Raw genomic sequence first — 15,259 nt, 5'->3', positions numbered from 1 at the left:
TAGGTCTATGTCCAGATTATGTACTATTTACAAGCCTAATTTTCCTTCTTTGCACTCTCTAAAAGATAAAATTATACCCCAAGGCAGAACTTTATACCCCAATTCAGAAATCTTGGCTCCACCTTTGCAAATATCCAGTGCGTCATTCTTTGCTGATTAATTTTTGGAAATCGGTGGTTGCGGATGCCATGCAATGTTGAACTAATCACTACCACGGTGCTTGCTCTAATGGGCACGAGACAAGATGGCGATTTGGTTCCAAAGTACTTAATGAAAACTGGCAAGTGGCAACGCATTGAATATGCTTGCTGAATATTCAATCAATTAGTTCGGTTCGGTGACCCATTCTCCAAGAGTAATTTCCCCACACCCTAAAAACACACGCACCGGTTCATTTCACAGGTTCTCACTCTTTAGATCCGCAAAAAAGAAAAGAAAAAAAAAATTCCTTTTTTTTCAGAGCCCACCATTTCCAAAACCCTAACTTCAATGGCGGACTCTTCTTCTTCGTCTGAGCAAAAATACCGCAAATATCATCCTTACCAAGATCTACAGATCCCAATCGAAAACCTTTACAATCTTCCAACTTCCCCAGAATTTCTCTTCCCTGAAGAAGCCGCTGTTCAACGCCGCTCATGGGGTGAAAATCTACAGTATTATACCGGTTCTGGTTATCTATCAGGAGCTATCGTTGGTGGTCTTAAAGGTTCTGTGGATGGTCTTAGAGCTGCTGAATCAGGTGATACCCTTAAGTTAAGGACTAATAGGGTTTTGAATTCTGGTGGTTCGACTGGAAGGAAACTTGCGAATTCATTAGGAACTATGGGTTTGATTTTTGCTGGATTAGAAAGTGCCATGATTTATTATAGAGATACTGATGATATGGTTAATACTGTGTTTGCTGGTTTGGGGACTGGGGCTCTTTATAGAGCAGCTTCCGGTGTTCGTTCTGCTGCTGTTGCTGGGGCTATTGGAGGTTTAGCTGCTGGTGCTGCTGTTGCTGGAAAGCAAGTATTTAAAAGATATGTTCCTATCTAGAGGAGAAATTTCGTTCTTTTATGTTTGTTTTTGAATGAAAATGAAATTTAGGGTTTATGGGGGATTAGGATTTCCCGTAGAGTTATCTCTAATAGATAAAATCATTTAACATTATGATAGATTTTGATCGAAGGAAAGTTTTATTTATGAAATCTTTGTGTGTATATCAATCTGCCAACTTTGCTTTTGGTAATCTTTTCTTTGATATGAAGAAAACTATGAATTATTGGTCAACTGGATTTAGATATTCGATATTTTCTTAATTTTAAGTTTTGATGCAAATTGATGAATATGGGTTAATGAGCTTTGTATGTCTGATTCAAGATTGCAACTTTATGTGCATATGCTGTTAGGGTCAATTTACTTAAGGTTTTATGAAATGAACAATTTATTCAAGATTGCTATTTTATGCTCATAAGCTGTTAGCAGTACGTCACTTTGTATGTCAAGCTTTTCTGATGGTACACGAAATGAACTTGTTATAGTTGAACTGGTTTGTGTATGTTAAGTTTGTCTTAGCTGTGATATTCATTTCATTAAGGAAGTAAAAGATATTGTAGTTTAGAGATGACCCTCTTCATTTGCAATCATTTGCCTGATCTCAAGCTTTGTAAGTATAGGAATTTTAATGCAGGAGGGGTGTTAGGTAATAGAGGTAGATTCTGAACTAATATGCCTACTCATATGGACTGAAGGAGGGCCGATCCCATTTAGGAACTGAAAGAGGTTTCTAATTACACGCCAGAGCCTATAAACCTCAATAATCGGTAGGATCCGTAGTTTATGTATCAATTCAATACAAAGTGCTAGGAATGAAGCCATAGGCTTACGAAATGTTCAGAAGAACCCACTTTAGTTTGGTTAATTCTCCAAGTATGCTGGTGTTGAACTGGTTCTGTGTCTGTAATTGTGCTTTCATTGTTGTTGGTTCCTTGGTCTTTCTGCTTAGAAACGGTGTGTTGATGGAACCCACTAATTCTCCAAGTATGCTGGTGTTGAACTGGTTCTGTGTCTGTAATTGTGCTTTCATTGTTGTTGGTTCCTTGTTCTACCTCAAGGTCTTTCTGCTTAGAAACTGTGTATGGTGAATGTTGCCAGTTGCCAGTAATTTTGTTTAGTTTTATTTTGTTTGTTTGTTACTTTAATATTGAGGTGATATGTTTGACACAACAACAGGCAAAGCTTCCTAAATTCCTGTTAAGTGATTCAGAGTCTGGTTAGAAAAATTTGATAAAGTGTTTCCTGTATCCTTATTATCTGATACCTGAAAGCACACGGATTCTTTTGATCCCTAAGCTGTTCCCAGAAGCAGAAAGAAGCTGTCCAGATTTAAGCTCATAAAATATGTGCAGGCCGTTCCATGTACCATGTATCCTCTGCAGTCCGAGTCCTGAAAGCATATTATTTCTTCCCCTGGGTTGCTGTCCAGATTTAAGCCGATAGAGGGTAAATATGTGCAGACTATATGGTTTTCCTTGGGTCAAATATGTGGTTTAAGTATTTCCTTTATCCCTGGTCTAGTATGCAAACTATGAGCTGTTTTCATTTCTTTCTAACTGGAGATCAATACAAATTCATTGCAACTTGTAAAGAAGCATTTGTGATTTGTTTCTCCAATTCTCCTACTCCTGTTCAAACTTGACAAGATTAAAGACCATGTGGAGACTGTTGCTTTCGTTAGATACCGAGTTGCGCTGTCTCAAATAGATCAGCAATAATCAACACTATTAACACATATGATTGCAAGCTTCATATTAGAAGCATTAGGCGATTGATAGATTTTTAGCAAGAACCAGCTGAGTATCACTCGTAACTAATCTATGTGAAAGCCAAATGAGAGTTTACAAGGAATATTAACCACTTTACTTCCGATACTGGATTTTGATGTGTTTCAATACTTGTGCAACAAAAATTAGTCCCGAGACCTCTTTCAGGGAATGCAAATTTGACAATGATAATTACAGAAAGGCCCCTGCAAAAGCAAAATATGTAGTCCCCCAAAACAAATAGGTGTCAACCAATATTATTGCAATTATCTTCTGCCATGGTGATAAAAACAGCAAACCGTTCATGAGAAAGAGACCCTAGGTTCCCCTCCCAAGGGGAAATTATACAATTCAAGCTTATATATAATATAAAATGAGACCACTTCTACCAAAATTTGTCCAGACTACTAGGATTAAAATACAAACTCTTCTTCAGGTGCTCCATTTTGCGGTCTTTCTCCCTGATTTTTCAGCTCAGATGCTGCAGAGTCACTAATTCCAAGAAGATATTGCAGGCGAGATAATTTCTCAGGCGCTGGGCCATTCTTCGAGTATAGTACATATAGATCTGCAAGTTCCTCGGGCACCTCCCATGTTAATGGTTGAGCAGGCACGGCTTTGTCACACGCTAACAGATCATTGAGAGATGAAACCTGCAAATAATATAGAAAGGCATATTTCAGGCTTACTTCCCAGATTATATTTAGTTTCAAGCTAATCATTTACATCTAGTTTAAGCAAAATTCTCATAAGCCCAGAACCAAGTTTCAATTTCGTACCACTCCTGCACGGTTTCTTTGTCGTAACAATGACACAGCCTGAATCAGGGAGTTCGATAGCCTAGTCTTAGCGAGCTCATGAACCACTCCTTTAGCCTTTCCAATGTTGATACTAAGATCCGCTGGGATCTTTTCATAAACTTCCTCTTCGTCAAACTCTCCAGTACCCGAGGAGAAAATCTCATCAACGGATCTCTTAAAGAGATTCTCGCGCAAGGTCTCAGAGATCATCTTGTCAAAATTCACGCCTGCTCCTTTGAGTTCTCGGATCTGTTTTATGTTGAGCCTTCCTTGACCTATAGCAGTTTCAATTGCAGCTGCCATTTTCGTGTTTGTTATGTTCTCGTTTATTTTCTGGGCGAACTCAGGTTGCAGGCCAACCTGCTTTGCCAACTCACTGAGCTGTTCAAATCTGGCCTTACTCATCTGACCATCAGCTAGAAGCACCTCAGCTTGTTGCCTGTAAGCCTGTTCAGCCAGACCCCTATGGACCTCCACAATCTCTTGACCAGTTAATCCTAATATTACGCCTAACTTATTTAGCAGCAAATATTCTGAATTGTCCTTCTTTGTGGTTATTTGTGCCCCAAATGGAATTTTTGTGACCTCCCCAGTAATACAGAAAAGCAAGTAGGTTTTGTAAAGGTCAGTCCTGTCTCTCAATGGAAGATCATCCTTGACGGTTATCTCCGTCTGAGATGGTTTCCCTAGCTTAGCTTCGAGCTCTTTGCTTGGTCTTGATTTCCTTAGTGTTTGAATGGACTCCCATTCCTCTAAATCTTCTTCGTCCTCGACTTGTTTCTTTTCTTCAACTGGCTCCTCAGGTGTAGGTGCAGTATCTGTGGACTCACCCTTAATGTCTGCTACTAATTCAGTCACAACCAAAGAATTGAATGCTATCATCTTCTTTAGCTCTTTAGCGGACTCTGTACGGTTACCAGCTGCTCGAGCTATTTTGATGTAGTTCAAAAACATCTTGCGCACCTGTTGTAAGAGATAAACCAAGGAAGGATAACTAATGAGTCTTCAACTCTCAACAGCTGCAAACCAGTTATACACTGCAGGTGCCAAACAGGTACTTTCTCTTGATCCTAGTGATGGATATTTGCCGCCTGAATGGCATGCACTGGCTAATTGTATAAATGTGCAAGGAATGGCAAATGCTCGTAATGAAAGTGAATCTCATTTAGAGAAACGAATGGATGTAACCACATATGTCAGGTCAAATACAGCAAGTGCCATGAACGAGATACTTACTGCCTTGCTAGCAATATCCATGGCAGCCTCTTTTGTTAGCCGCAGGCCATGTGCTGCTTTCCTAACATTAGCTTTGACATCAGGATCATATCCATCAACACCAGCTGATATAGCCTCCTTCACAACCTGGAAAAAACTACATGCATTAGTCCTGTACAATGCAATTAATAGTAAAACACAGTGATACACTGAACATCAACGGAACATAATCATATGTCAACACTACCCATCTATAAATTACTTCTGTGATTACAAAATCAGTCTGCATCTCACATTAGTACAGTCATATACGGATATAACTCAGAAGCGGATTAGATCTTAAGAACTTGGCACGACAAGCAATTATGATCTAAAGCACTCATGAATGACAAAGCTCAACAACTGCAAATTACAGACGTTTCTGACACAACTACAACAAACTATAAAACCCTAAAAGTGAACTATTGGAAGCCTGCCACATTTTCTTAAAACTTCAACAGAAAAGTTCAATTAACTCCCTCAAGTACTACCGTATAACTACCAAAAATAAAAACAGTTTAAGGGTATCATTGTTTATGCAAGATGCTCTCCATGTGTCAAGCCCTACTACATATTACTAGAGATAAATATAACAAATAGACATTGTACTAAACCAAAACTTCACATTTGCTGTACGAGGTAATCATAGAGGGTATAGTTCTTACATATATCATAAGAAAAACGATGATTTTATCAAGAATTGAAACTACAAGAATATTATTATGGTTACCTTTTCAAACAAACTGCCACAGATATCAGCATGTGCTGCTTCAACGGTTTTTTGAGGAACGCAGAGCAGAACCCGTAGTCGTAGCAAAGCAGCAACATCCACCTCATTCAACTCTCCATCAGCTACAGACTGCTGAAGCTTTTGCCGGTAAATTTCTGAAAGTAAAATCCACAAGTAAACCAATACATGTAAATCAGTCCAAAAATCCTTCCACGGTCAAGAGAGGTGATAAGCACAATCATGTGATGCAACATCTCCTTAATTAACATGCCCTAAGCCATTTCGAAATAAGTTTCAATACATAACACAAACAAAAGAAGTTTTTCAACCCTCCAGCTATCCTATGTTAAACAAAAAAGAGAAGCACTAAAGAGAACACGACCTGGTATGACACAAGCTTGATAATATAACTGCTATCTGTCAGTAACTGACCAATGAACAAGACATGACATAAATACACTTAATACCTTCATGGATTTCACTGGCCTTCTCTGGATCGAAGTACAACTCTTCGCAGAGGTTTTGAAGGAATGCAGCTTTGCTATCTGCAGCATCTAGTGCACCACCAGCAACTGCCTGAGAAAGCCTACGGCGATAGACTTTTGAGGTAACTTCCAGCTTAATGGACTCAGCCTCTCGTTTTCCTAAACCAAAGATGTTCTTCAAATGGTTCAAAGAAACAAGCTACAAGAAACACAAAGAGGAAGTGAGTCCAGAGTACACAGGTAAGGCCTGGCAAGATTAGAGTTTGTTCAAAGTCAACCTGACCCGATCGCCATAATAAAATTGCATACCTACTTCTTTGCAAGTGCATTAACATGTGTTTACAAATTATCCCTTCCTCAAAAGGAGAAGATGTTAACTGTATTCAAGTTGACAGCTTCTCCTTTACTATGACTTAATTTCCTCGAAAGGAGAAGATGTTAACTGTATTCAAGTTGACAGCTTCTCCTTCTGTACTATGACTTAATTATACAGAAGCATGAAACAACCAAAACAGTGTCTGCACTAAGGATGGTAACAAACGGATACTTTACAAGTCCTAACTGATCCAGCTTTAAGTATTAGACATCTTTATGCCTCAAAAAGGTTTCCCAGATAAATAATAATATTTATGATCATACACAATGAAATACAATCCAATAAGATTAATACCTTGCTTTCTTCGATGCGACCACTCGAGTAAGATTCAACAACATATGATCTGTATACAAGCTTTAAGTCATTCATTTTTCTGTCACCCTCGTAGTCACCGCCTAAATCCATAGACGAGCACCAACACCAGGTTACATGGATACCAAAAGCAATAACATGTAGAGAACATTACCGCAAAAGTTTAATCAATTTGTGTACCTAACAAAGAAACAGGTCCCACACCAAGGGCAAAGCGAGCAGCTTCCGGGTGGCTACTTAATGACATGAGCTTGTTATTGAATGCCAGAATCTTCTCAAGCTCTTCAACAACTTGTGTTGCTCCCCTGCTGCCAAACAAAAGATAAAAATAACGCGCTAAGGTACAGATAACTTGGGTCACACAATGATCTAACAGTGTTTCCTCTTCTTAATTACAAATATGAAAGTGCATAAAGTAGATTGTTAAAAAAGTAATAATGAGCATACACAGCTCCTGTCCTTGACTTTATGACATCCAAAGCTAGTGAAATATTCTCCTCGACCAGTTTTCGAGTATGCTCTCTAAACATGTCTGCCGCCAGCTGCAAGGGAGCACATTTTAGCACGTGAATAGATTTGCATAATCGGCACTGAAATGCTGCACAGAACAGGACCTAGAGGAACTGAGAAAACTAGCAAAAAATAAACAGAAGAGAGGATTACCTCGTCAGAAAGCCGATACTGGAGTTGTGCTTCTCTCAGTTTAATCAGTTGTTCTTCATCAATATCTACGGAATAATTTAGACCTTTATTAGAACTAAAAGTTTCATCCAGCAATGAGTCAAATAGAATCATATGTTGATGCAAATGACTATTACCGAATTTATCCTTGTTAAAATACCAAGAACAAGGATTTATGGTAGCACTTACGTGGTCTTATATTCACTAAGTATGCCATAACACTTATTATGGTGTTTAGACTTCCATTAACCCACAGAAAACAAATCGACAGTATTTGGCTACTCTAGCATGCAAATTAGGCTTAACATCTGATTGACCAATAGAGCTAATTCATTTGGTAGGATCTGTAATATGATGATCATGTTGACAAGACTTCAAATACAAGCTTTGTTTATTACCTCTATCAATTGATTTTATCTTGGAGGCATACAATCTCTGGGCACTGTCACGGATTGCAACTTCTACCTGCAGGAAGTATAAGGCATAAGAAAGCTTAACAAGACAGAAAAAATAGTAAGAAAACACAAATATCATCTGTAATTGAAGAAGTAATGCAGAGAATCTCCCTGCTATTATGTAAAATAAACAGTAAAAATAGTGAGAACAAAATGTTTGCCCGAGAAATCAGCCATCAAAGAGAATGGCAGGGTTGACTGATTTCTAGAAAGCCCCAAAACTTAGTAGATGTGTTTGCATACCTGAGAATCAGTGACCTTGAAAACACGCTTCCAAGGCAAAAGAAAAGTTGATGCATCCCCAAACACAAGGGTGGAAACATATATCAGCTTCTGGAATGCCTGCACTGGAAAATTACTATGCTCAAGTCTCATATGCACTCTTTATTTTAATAGACATTCTGAAAGGATAGAAATTACAGTGTAAAGTACCAAAAGTATACAGAGGAACCTACCCGTCGTTGCTCAGTGTCCCCATCTCGATCTCCAGTTTCCAGCCTTTGCCTAAAGATGCGCCTTCCAATCTAAAGGCCAGTCAGCAATTAGGTGTCAGGGAATAACCATAAAGACATGAAGATTAGAAAATTCATTTTATTGAAGTGTTAGACAACCTCCATATGCATAGCAGCTGCATCTGGGTCATCAAGTCCAAGAGCACTTTTAAACTTTTTGATAGCGTCTACTTCATTGCCAGTGAGATTTTCATTTCCAGATGGAAGGACAGATGTTACAAACCTGTATGATGATGACACAAAAAACAAATAGCAAGAACATTTGGATCAATAAATAAATAAAGATAACCTAGAATCAACAGTATACGCTTATCTGATACTAATCAGTTGGCTATCATCGCTACTTAATTCAAAGGTTCTGAAGTTTTCATTTTCGAGTAACAAGCCCAAAATACAAACAAGAAGACTCACCGACTGTACAATTCACAAAGCTCCGCATTGAAGGCTTCATCTTGTTTGCTAACACCATATCTGGAAGGCCAAACAGGAACATAATATGGTTAGATGCAATCAAAACGGAACAGCTCAAACCAAAATGCAAATTAATAAAATAAGTGCATCCCTCCTAAATCAAATAAAGTTATCTTAATGCTAATGAGAAATTACAGCTCGAGCTCATCACCCTCAACCTACAGACCCGAATTCAAGCTCGCAAAATGAATTCCAATTTATCATATAAGCAGAGATACCTCCACAATTAACTATTTTCGACATTCTAAAGCATATATAATTTTCTACAACCTTAACTATTTTCGACATTCTAAAGCATATATAATTTTCTACAACCAACAAAATTGTCTATGATCTTCTATAACTATCCAATCTACAAAAGTTCTATCTTCCTTCGACGTATAACAATATGCTTAAACAAAACCATGAAAGAACTACAACATCTCAAACTCTTATACATTATACCTTTTTGCAATTCCATCAATCGCCTCACTGTTCAGGTCTAATGGATCCTCACAACTCGCCACAAAATTATGCAAATTCACAGCAGCAACTTCAGGAACAGATGAATTCAACGCATAAACAGCAGCGCCACCAGCAGCACCAAAAGCAACAGCACCGGCAATACCAATATTCTTATTTCCTCCACCAAATCTAAACCCTAAACCATAACCAGCAGCTAAAGCACCAGCAACTAGTGCAATTGAACTGACTAATCTAACTGGTGGTGATAAACTATCAGCAAGTACTTGAAACCCTGATAATTCCTTTTTTTCCCCAAACACTTCAACCGAATTATTAACAGAAGTATTACTCTCGTCTACTGCTGAGCTTCTAGTAATCGAAAGTCTGTTTCGATATTGTTTTGCACTTCTTGTTATAGAAATTCTAGGGTTTGTTATCCGAAAAGGATTTGGGTTTATAAACTGGGAGAAAAAAACTGGACGAGAAGATGAAGAAGTAGGTAAAGAGGGAGAAGGAAGTAACAGAGAGATGTTCATATTTCTTAGTTCTTCTCTTCTTCAACGAAGAGAAGAAATTTAATGGTTTGATAAGGGTTTTTTTAGGGTTTTGAGAACTGAGGAGAAGTAGAGAAGAACAAGTAGATAGATAGAGAGCGAAAGCAAACACAACAAGATAAAATAAAAACACAGTTTTACAGGGTAGTAGCTTATCTTCGAGTTTTCCGTCCTCATTTTTGCCAACCCCAGCCCTTTTATTGTCCCGGTTCTTGGATAAATTTTTGTTTTATTGGTTCGAAGAGAAAACAGTGAGATTTTCACTGTTCGGGCAGCAAAAATAGTAGAAATGGGGATTCAACTTTCCATGGAATGATGATAGTGTAGTAGTAAAGAAGAAGAGAATAAGTGGAGCTTAGGAAGGTTGATTTCATTTACATCTGCACGATAGTAGTGCCAGTGCAAGAAAGTGAACCAGTTACATTGGGTTACAGGAGTTATTTGTCCAGTTTGTTAAAAAATATCAATCCTTACATTCTTGAAGAGATTTATAAGAATCACTCGCACTCACGTAGTTTATGATGATGTTACATTTCCTATGGCTAAATTCTGCAGTTACGGATATATCAATCATTTAACAATATACATTGTACACTACAGCTAACCAAGCTTTTTCCTGCCAACAGATCCCTGTTTTTTTTGCTTCTACCTCCCCCTCCTGCTTAGCAGTGGGACTACTACTCTTTCAGTTGAATTATATGGCTAACCAACCTTGGAAAGTATGTCCATACCGAGTGATTCCTTTCTCCTTTTACTACAACTATTCCAGCTCGCTCTCTGATACAGACTCTTCTTGTAGTTCAAATGCATCAACATCTTTGAAGTATGCTACTTGACTTGCAATAAAATCTGGGTCAGGTGGCATAATTCGATCAGGAAGCCTATCGGGTAGTGAAAGTCGCTGCTTCTGCAGAATACACATACATCAGAAGAAGAAAAGAAGTTAAATAATATTGAAGATACTAAGAGACCAAACTGAAAATTCAAAATGGTTAACTTGGACAAAACAGTGATAAAGAGGAAAATTGACGTCTAGGGACTGTAAGATCACACCCAATATAGGAGCAGCACCACAAAATGCCCAAATCAAATTGGTTGCACCTATACTGTAATAGGTTCTCAAGTTCAAATCTATGAGATGACCAACATGCTTTAAATTTCCTATCCCAGATTTGGAAAAACAAAAACGTTAGCTTAAACACAGTTCCCAACCATCACTAGTCCTGGTCCAATCCATGAAATATGACAAGTGTTCCAAGTCATGTTAAGAAACTAAAATACTGGATTGTAGGACCCATGAGAATCATCGAGTGTGATAGCTAGAGATCAGTTGGCCATCTTTCAATGAAACAAAGATAGACCAGTTGGCCGTCTTTCAATGAAACAAAGATAGAAGGAAAATGATTGCTTTGGATACCAAGGATCGAAACATATAACATCAAATCTGTGACAACTACAGCATTTGGAGAGAAAAACTGGACTTCTGAAATGTGCAGAAAAGTTATAAAAGATTTACACTATCAAAAAGTTCCTGCTGACACCTTAGCTAGGTCATTTGACAAACTTTAACATAAAACACAGATTAGCTGACAATCGGCACTGTGACAGTAAGGGGCAAGGTTGACACTAATGTACATTTGAAAGAAGCTAATGTAGAGGTAACTACAAATTGCACCCTCTAGACATGCGAGAACTGGGGGAAGAAGAATATTTACAAACCTTTGCAGCTCTTGGACGAATAGCTGTGCATGACTTAAACTGAGCAGCTTCCCTGTCTACCACGGCCCGATTATCCCTAATTGAAGATGGGAACAAACTGATTATAAGTTGAAACTCATGAGCTGCTAATATACATTAAAAATGTGAATTAAATCAAAGATCTTGTCCTTAACAATCATTGTACAGATGAATTAAAAAGCAAAATATATATATGAATACCGTTTGCCTTGAAAGCAAAAAAAACAGAGTCAAAAGCAATAAGAGGAACATAAAAAGATGAGCCAATACGAGTGAGTTATACAATATAATTGAAAATTGAAAGCCAGGAGGGTGAAACTGAAGTGATGAGCCATGATTTCCTTTTCAACGGAGTCAAATTCATCTAGTCAGTCTTTTGAGAAAATTGGGCTAGGCATATACTTGAGCCAGGAGATAATAATTGGTTATATGGCACATTAATCCTCCCATGGCACCAAAATCTCTAATATCTGACCTCCTACGTGAGTGAAGTTACTCTTGCCTATGCTGGAATAGGATATCTGATATATTGTCACCAACACGAGTGAGTTATAGAGCAAATTGAAGTACAGTCTCTCAAAAAAAAAATACCAGGATGAATATCAGGCCATCTAACTTTACATGAAAGTTTATACAGTATTATACTAGATTAACTATACTGTTTGAAAAAACTTAACTATACTGTTTGAAAAAACGATTGCCAAAAATATAAATAGCAAGCAATTTCCACAAATGTAAAAGACCAATATGTACAAGTGAATCAGTTCTTTCTGTCTCGCATGACTAATGTCGTTGATGTTGTGACTAAATTTCCACAAATTTAGAAAGGAACGTTCAACTCGGTAACCTATTATAAGAATCACAAAATCCCTTTATTGCGTCTACATCAAGTAAACTTATTAATAAAACAGATACACCACTACTATTATGAACTGCAGTCATGGTGCTAAAACTCTCAACAATACAGCAAAGTACAGAGCAAACTCCTACTTTAAGCAAGCATTGAATAGCAAAATAACCAGTAAAAGACTGAGACTAAATCAATTTATACCTAGTACAGGCCTTCTCTGCTGAAGAGCAATCAAATGGTACTGCTGATGCGACTTGCTTTCCTTTGTCGTTGGTTTTCTCAACAGTCCGCCTTCTAGTGTAAATCGTACGAAACCCATCATTCTGAGACTCTACAAGAAGTCAAGAACCAAATGATACTGTTATTTCAGAATATGGAAGTGTCTAAATTGTGAAAACATATCCACTTATTTAGCTTGTTGCTGGAAAAAAACTAGCAGTTCATTTAACGATTTTATCCTTCAACTTCGTCAAATCAATAAGTTATTGTAGTTGACAAAAGAATTAGTACAGCCAAAAAGAAAAGAATTAAGTAACCAGTAACCCCGAAATCACAAATCACAGCAGCAATATTAAGTGTATATTCTGAGCAAGTTTAGCTAAAATATACAATTAAATCTACATTTTCACACCTTAGACACGATATTTCACAAGCACCTATGGCTATAAACAGGCGAAACAAAATAAATAGGCTGATGATTCCTGGGATTACTAGTTGGCAGTTACACTGTTACAGTCTCTGGTCCAAATGGAATATATGATTAGGGATCATATCATTGAGCACCAAAACATTAAATTCCAGTATTCTTTAAGCAAACATCATGGACAGCTATTGTAACTAGCATTTCATCCCAACCAAGGAACTCAATAATCTCACAGTTGAAGTCCATTATGACACTTACTGAAAAAATCTTCAGTTAATACTTAAACATACAGACCAAACTTCAAATTAAATCGCACTATACAATGATTATGCACGTAACTAAAACGAGAACAAACTTCACCACACCTTAGATTTAAACTTTGAATTTCACTCAACCATAACCTAATTCAAGAAAGTAGGTTTCAAAATGAAAGAGAAAAAAGATTAAGAAATTACCAGTACCAGTGTCGTCCGGTCTCAGAGGAGTAGAAGGCTCGGCTGGAATTCCAGGGTGTTTAGCATCAGAGCGAGTTAAGGGCTTCTTCAACCGCGGAGTAGTGGGAGGGTGGATTTGAATTTGTTCAGCATCAGAACGAGTTAACGGTTTTTTCAAGCGCGGAGTAGTCCAAGGATGAGTTTGAACTTTAGGGTTTTCTGCATCATAACGAGCTAAAGGTTTTCTCAATCGAGTTGGAGAAGAAGACCGTTCTCTAATCCTAGGGTTTTCAGAACCGAAATCAGCTGAAGTTTCCTTCGATTTGGATGGAATAGAAAGAATTCTAGGGTTTTCATCGTTATTATTAGATCCAGTACTAGTAGTAAAAGAATTCTCGTCTGTTTGTTTAGTATAAAGAGGGAATTTGGATTTAGATTTAGATAGTTTTGCGGGAAGAAGAGATGTTTTAGAAGAAGAATGGATTGTAGGGTTTCTTACGGCGGTGTTGGTGGTTGGGGTTGTGAGGATGTTGGAACAATCTGAGAGGGGTTTCCTCTTTAGATTTCTTCTTTCAGGCTCCATAATGAATTTCCATCACTTTGAAAATTTGGTTTTGTTTTGTATCATTGGATGAATCTTCTTGAAGAATTTTTGGGAGAAATTTTAGAGAAGGGAAAATTGAGAGAAGGCGGGAATTGTTTTGTGGGAGATAAATAAGGAAAATGAGAGTTTTTCAAAAAATAAAAATGGAAAATGAGGCGGATATGCTGTTCGGGAACTTGCGAACGGGCTTGTGTGCGAGTCCTGAAATCTTTTGGTGCAAAAAAGGAAACTACGAACGTTGTCCTCCGTACACGTACTAATCATCCAGCAGCTTCTCATTTCTACAAACTGAATTAGTACTTGCCATTTGAGGCGCCAGGCAATGGAACTAATATCACTTTGTTTGTTAGTGCCATCTTCCAGTTCAATGCTCCCCGCAAATGGGTTTGTTGAAGGTTTATTGAAAATTATCTAAAAAGTGAAAGTGTTTTATAAATGAATAAAGAAAAGAAAAGAAATGTGATGCCAATATTTAGTTTTTTTTTTCTATTCAAGAATAAATAAATTATATTAAGATAATTGATTGTTTCCACATTGTTTTTTCTTAGTGATCCAATAGTTTATATATGGAGGAAGGTTGTCATAAAACTCAAAACTAGCACGATTGTTTCTTGGTTTTTTGACAATACAGTCTTAGGTACTAACAAACAAGACTATAACGGTTTATTTTATAATAAAAATTTGATGTCTAAAATGAAAGAATGGTTTGTCCACTGAACATATGGAAATGTTTCATTGACAGACTTTATTAAAAGTTCAGAATCAGATTCAAAAATAACTTGCTCATAAATCTTTGAGATTGCCAGGCTATTGCTTTCATCGATGCCTTACATTCCAGCTGCTCAGTTTCATGTTCGGCATTCAGGTCTCCATCAAAGTATTATCCTTTGGCTCCATAGAAAGTCCCTACAAAATCTCTAATTATTAGTCCAACGCCTGCTTTACCAGTTTCCTTTTTGAAATAAGCATCTGAGTTTATCTTGTAACAATTAATTGCAGGAAAAACTCAATTATAAGACTGTTGAACCAGTAAGCCATTAAGATTTATAATTTGGTTTGAAACAACATTGATTAACTAGCAATTCAATTCTTTCAATAGTATGGATTCCATTA

At 37.4% G+C, this 15,259-nt stretch overlaps 3 protein-coding genes across 5 annotated transcripts; 1 reads left to right on the top strand and 2 right to left on the bottom strand.

Annotated features, from left to right (window-relative positions):
• The first annotated feature begins 379 nt into the window (after window positions 1-379).
• On the top strand, window positions 380-1,307 carry LOC113320828 (mitochondrial import inner membrane translocase subunit TIM23-1-like). Its single transcript, XM_026568719.1, has one exon. The coding sequence runs from the start codon at window positions 490-492 to the stop codon at window positions 1,036-1,038; it is 549 nt and encodes a 182-aa protein (XP_026424504.1). The 5' UTR covers window positions 380-489; the 3' UTR covers window positions 1,039-1,307.
• Window positions 1,308-2,996: 1,689 nt separating this feature from the next.
• LOC113323016 (protein TIC110, chloroplastic-like) lies at window positions 2,997-10,012 on the bottom strand. The gene is made up of 15 exons (XM_026571247.1): window positions 9,325-10,012; window positions 8,821-8,880; window positions 8,509-8,632; window positions 8,353-8,421; window positions 8,141-8,239; window positions 7,841-7,907; window positions 7,425-7,489; window positions 7,209-7,303; window positions 6,942-7,069; window positions 6,744-6,844; window positions 6,056-6,272; window positions 5,589-5,743; window positions 4,841-4,966; window positions 3,584-4,567; window positions 2,997-3,457 (listed from the first exon to the last, which is right to left on the bottom strand). The coding sequence occupies exons 1-15, from the start codon at window positions 9,858-9,860 to the stop codon at window positions 3,218-3,220; spliced, it is 3,066 nt and encodes a 1,021-aa protein (XP_026427032.1). The 5' UTR covers window positions 9,861-10,012; the 3' UTR covers window positions 2,997-3,217.
• A 289-nt stretch (window positions 10,013-10,301) lies between these two features.
• Window positions 10,302-14,518, bottom strand: LOC113323017. 3 transcript variants are annotated; one of them, XM_026571249.1, is made up of 4 exons: window positions 13,570-14,518; window positions 12,667-12,796; window positions 11,598-11,694; window positions 10,302-10,785 (listed from the first exon to the last, which is right to left on the bottom strand). In XM_026571249.1, exons 1-4 carry the CDS (start codon window positions 14,123-14,125, stop codon window positions 10,639-10,641), a joined length of 930 nt encoding a protein of 309 aa, XP_026427034.1. In that variant the 5' UTR covers window positions 14,126-14,518; the 3' UTR covers window positions 10,302-10,638. The 3 variants fall into 3 exon arrangements, with proteins under 3 accessions (XP_026427034.1, XP_026427033.1, XP_026427035.1); XM_026571248.1 differs by having other exon boundaries at window positions 13,564-14,342; XM_026571250.1 differs by having other exon boundaries at window positions 11,598-11,673; window positions 13,564-14,339.
• Window positions 14,519-15,259: the final 741 nt, after the last annotated feature.

Source organism: Papaver somniferum, chromosome 11 (genome assembly GCF_003573695.1).
Source record: "Papaver somniferum cultivar HN1 chromosome 11, ASM357369v1, whole genome shotgun sequence".
In the NCBI taxonomy this organism is placed as follows: Eukaryota; Viridiplantae; Streptophyta; class Magnoliopsida; order Ranunculales; family Papaveraceae; genus Papaver; species Papaver somniferum.
Note: the sequence above shows the minus strand (reverse complement) of the source record. Positions and strands in the feature narration are given on the sequence as shown.

What these genes read in the sequence shown, in the direction of transcription:
- LOC113320828 (XM_026568719.1), top strand. Translation starts at nt 490, where the DNA reads ATGGCGGACTCTTCTTCTTCGTCTGAGCAAAAATACCGCAAATATCAT.
- LOC113323017 (XM_026571248.1), bottom strand. Translation starts at nt 14,125, where the DNA reads ATGGAGCCTGAAAGAAGAAATCTAAAGAGGAAACCCCTCTCAGATTGT. An exon ending in ACCGGACGACACTGGTACTG is followed by an intron (nt 12,797 to 13,563) that starts GTAATTTCTTAA and finishes GACTTCTTGTAG; the next exon opens with AGTCTCAGAATGATGGGTTT. An exon ending in TTCGTCCAAGAGCTGCAAAG is followed by an intron (nt 10,786 to 11,597) that starts GTTTGTAAATAT and finishes TGTATTCTGCAG; the next exon opens with AAGCAGCGACTTTCACTACC.
- LOC113323016 (XM_026571247.1), bottom strand. Translation starts at nt 9,860, where the DNA reads ATGAACATCTCTCTGTTACTTCCTTCTCCCTCTTTACCTACTTCTTCA. An exon ending in GGCCAGTGAAATCCATGAAG is followed by an intron (nt 5,744 to 6,055) that starts GTATTAAGTGTA and finishes TTTTACTTTCAG; the next exon opens with AAATTTACCGGCAAAAGCTT. An exon ending in TGGATATTGCTAGCAAGGCA is followed by an intron (nt 4,568 to 4,840) that starts GTAAGTATCTCG and finishes CTCTTACAACAG; the next exon opens with GTGCGCAAGATGTTTTTGAA.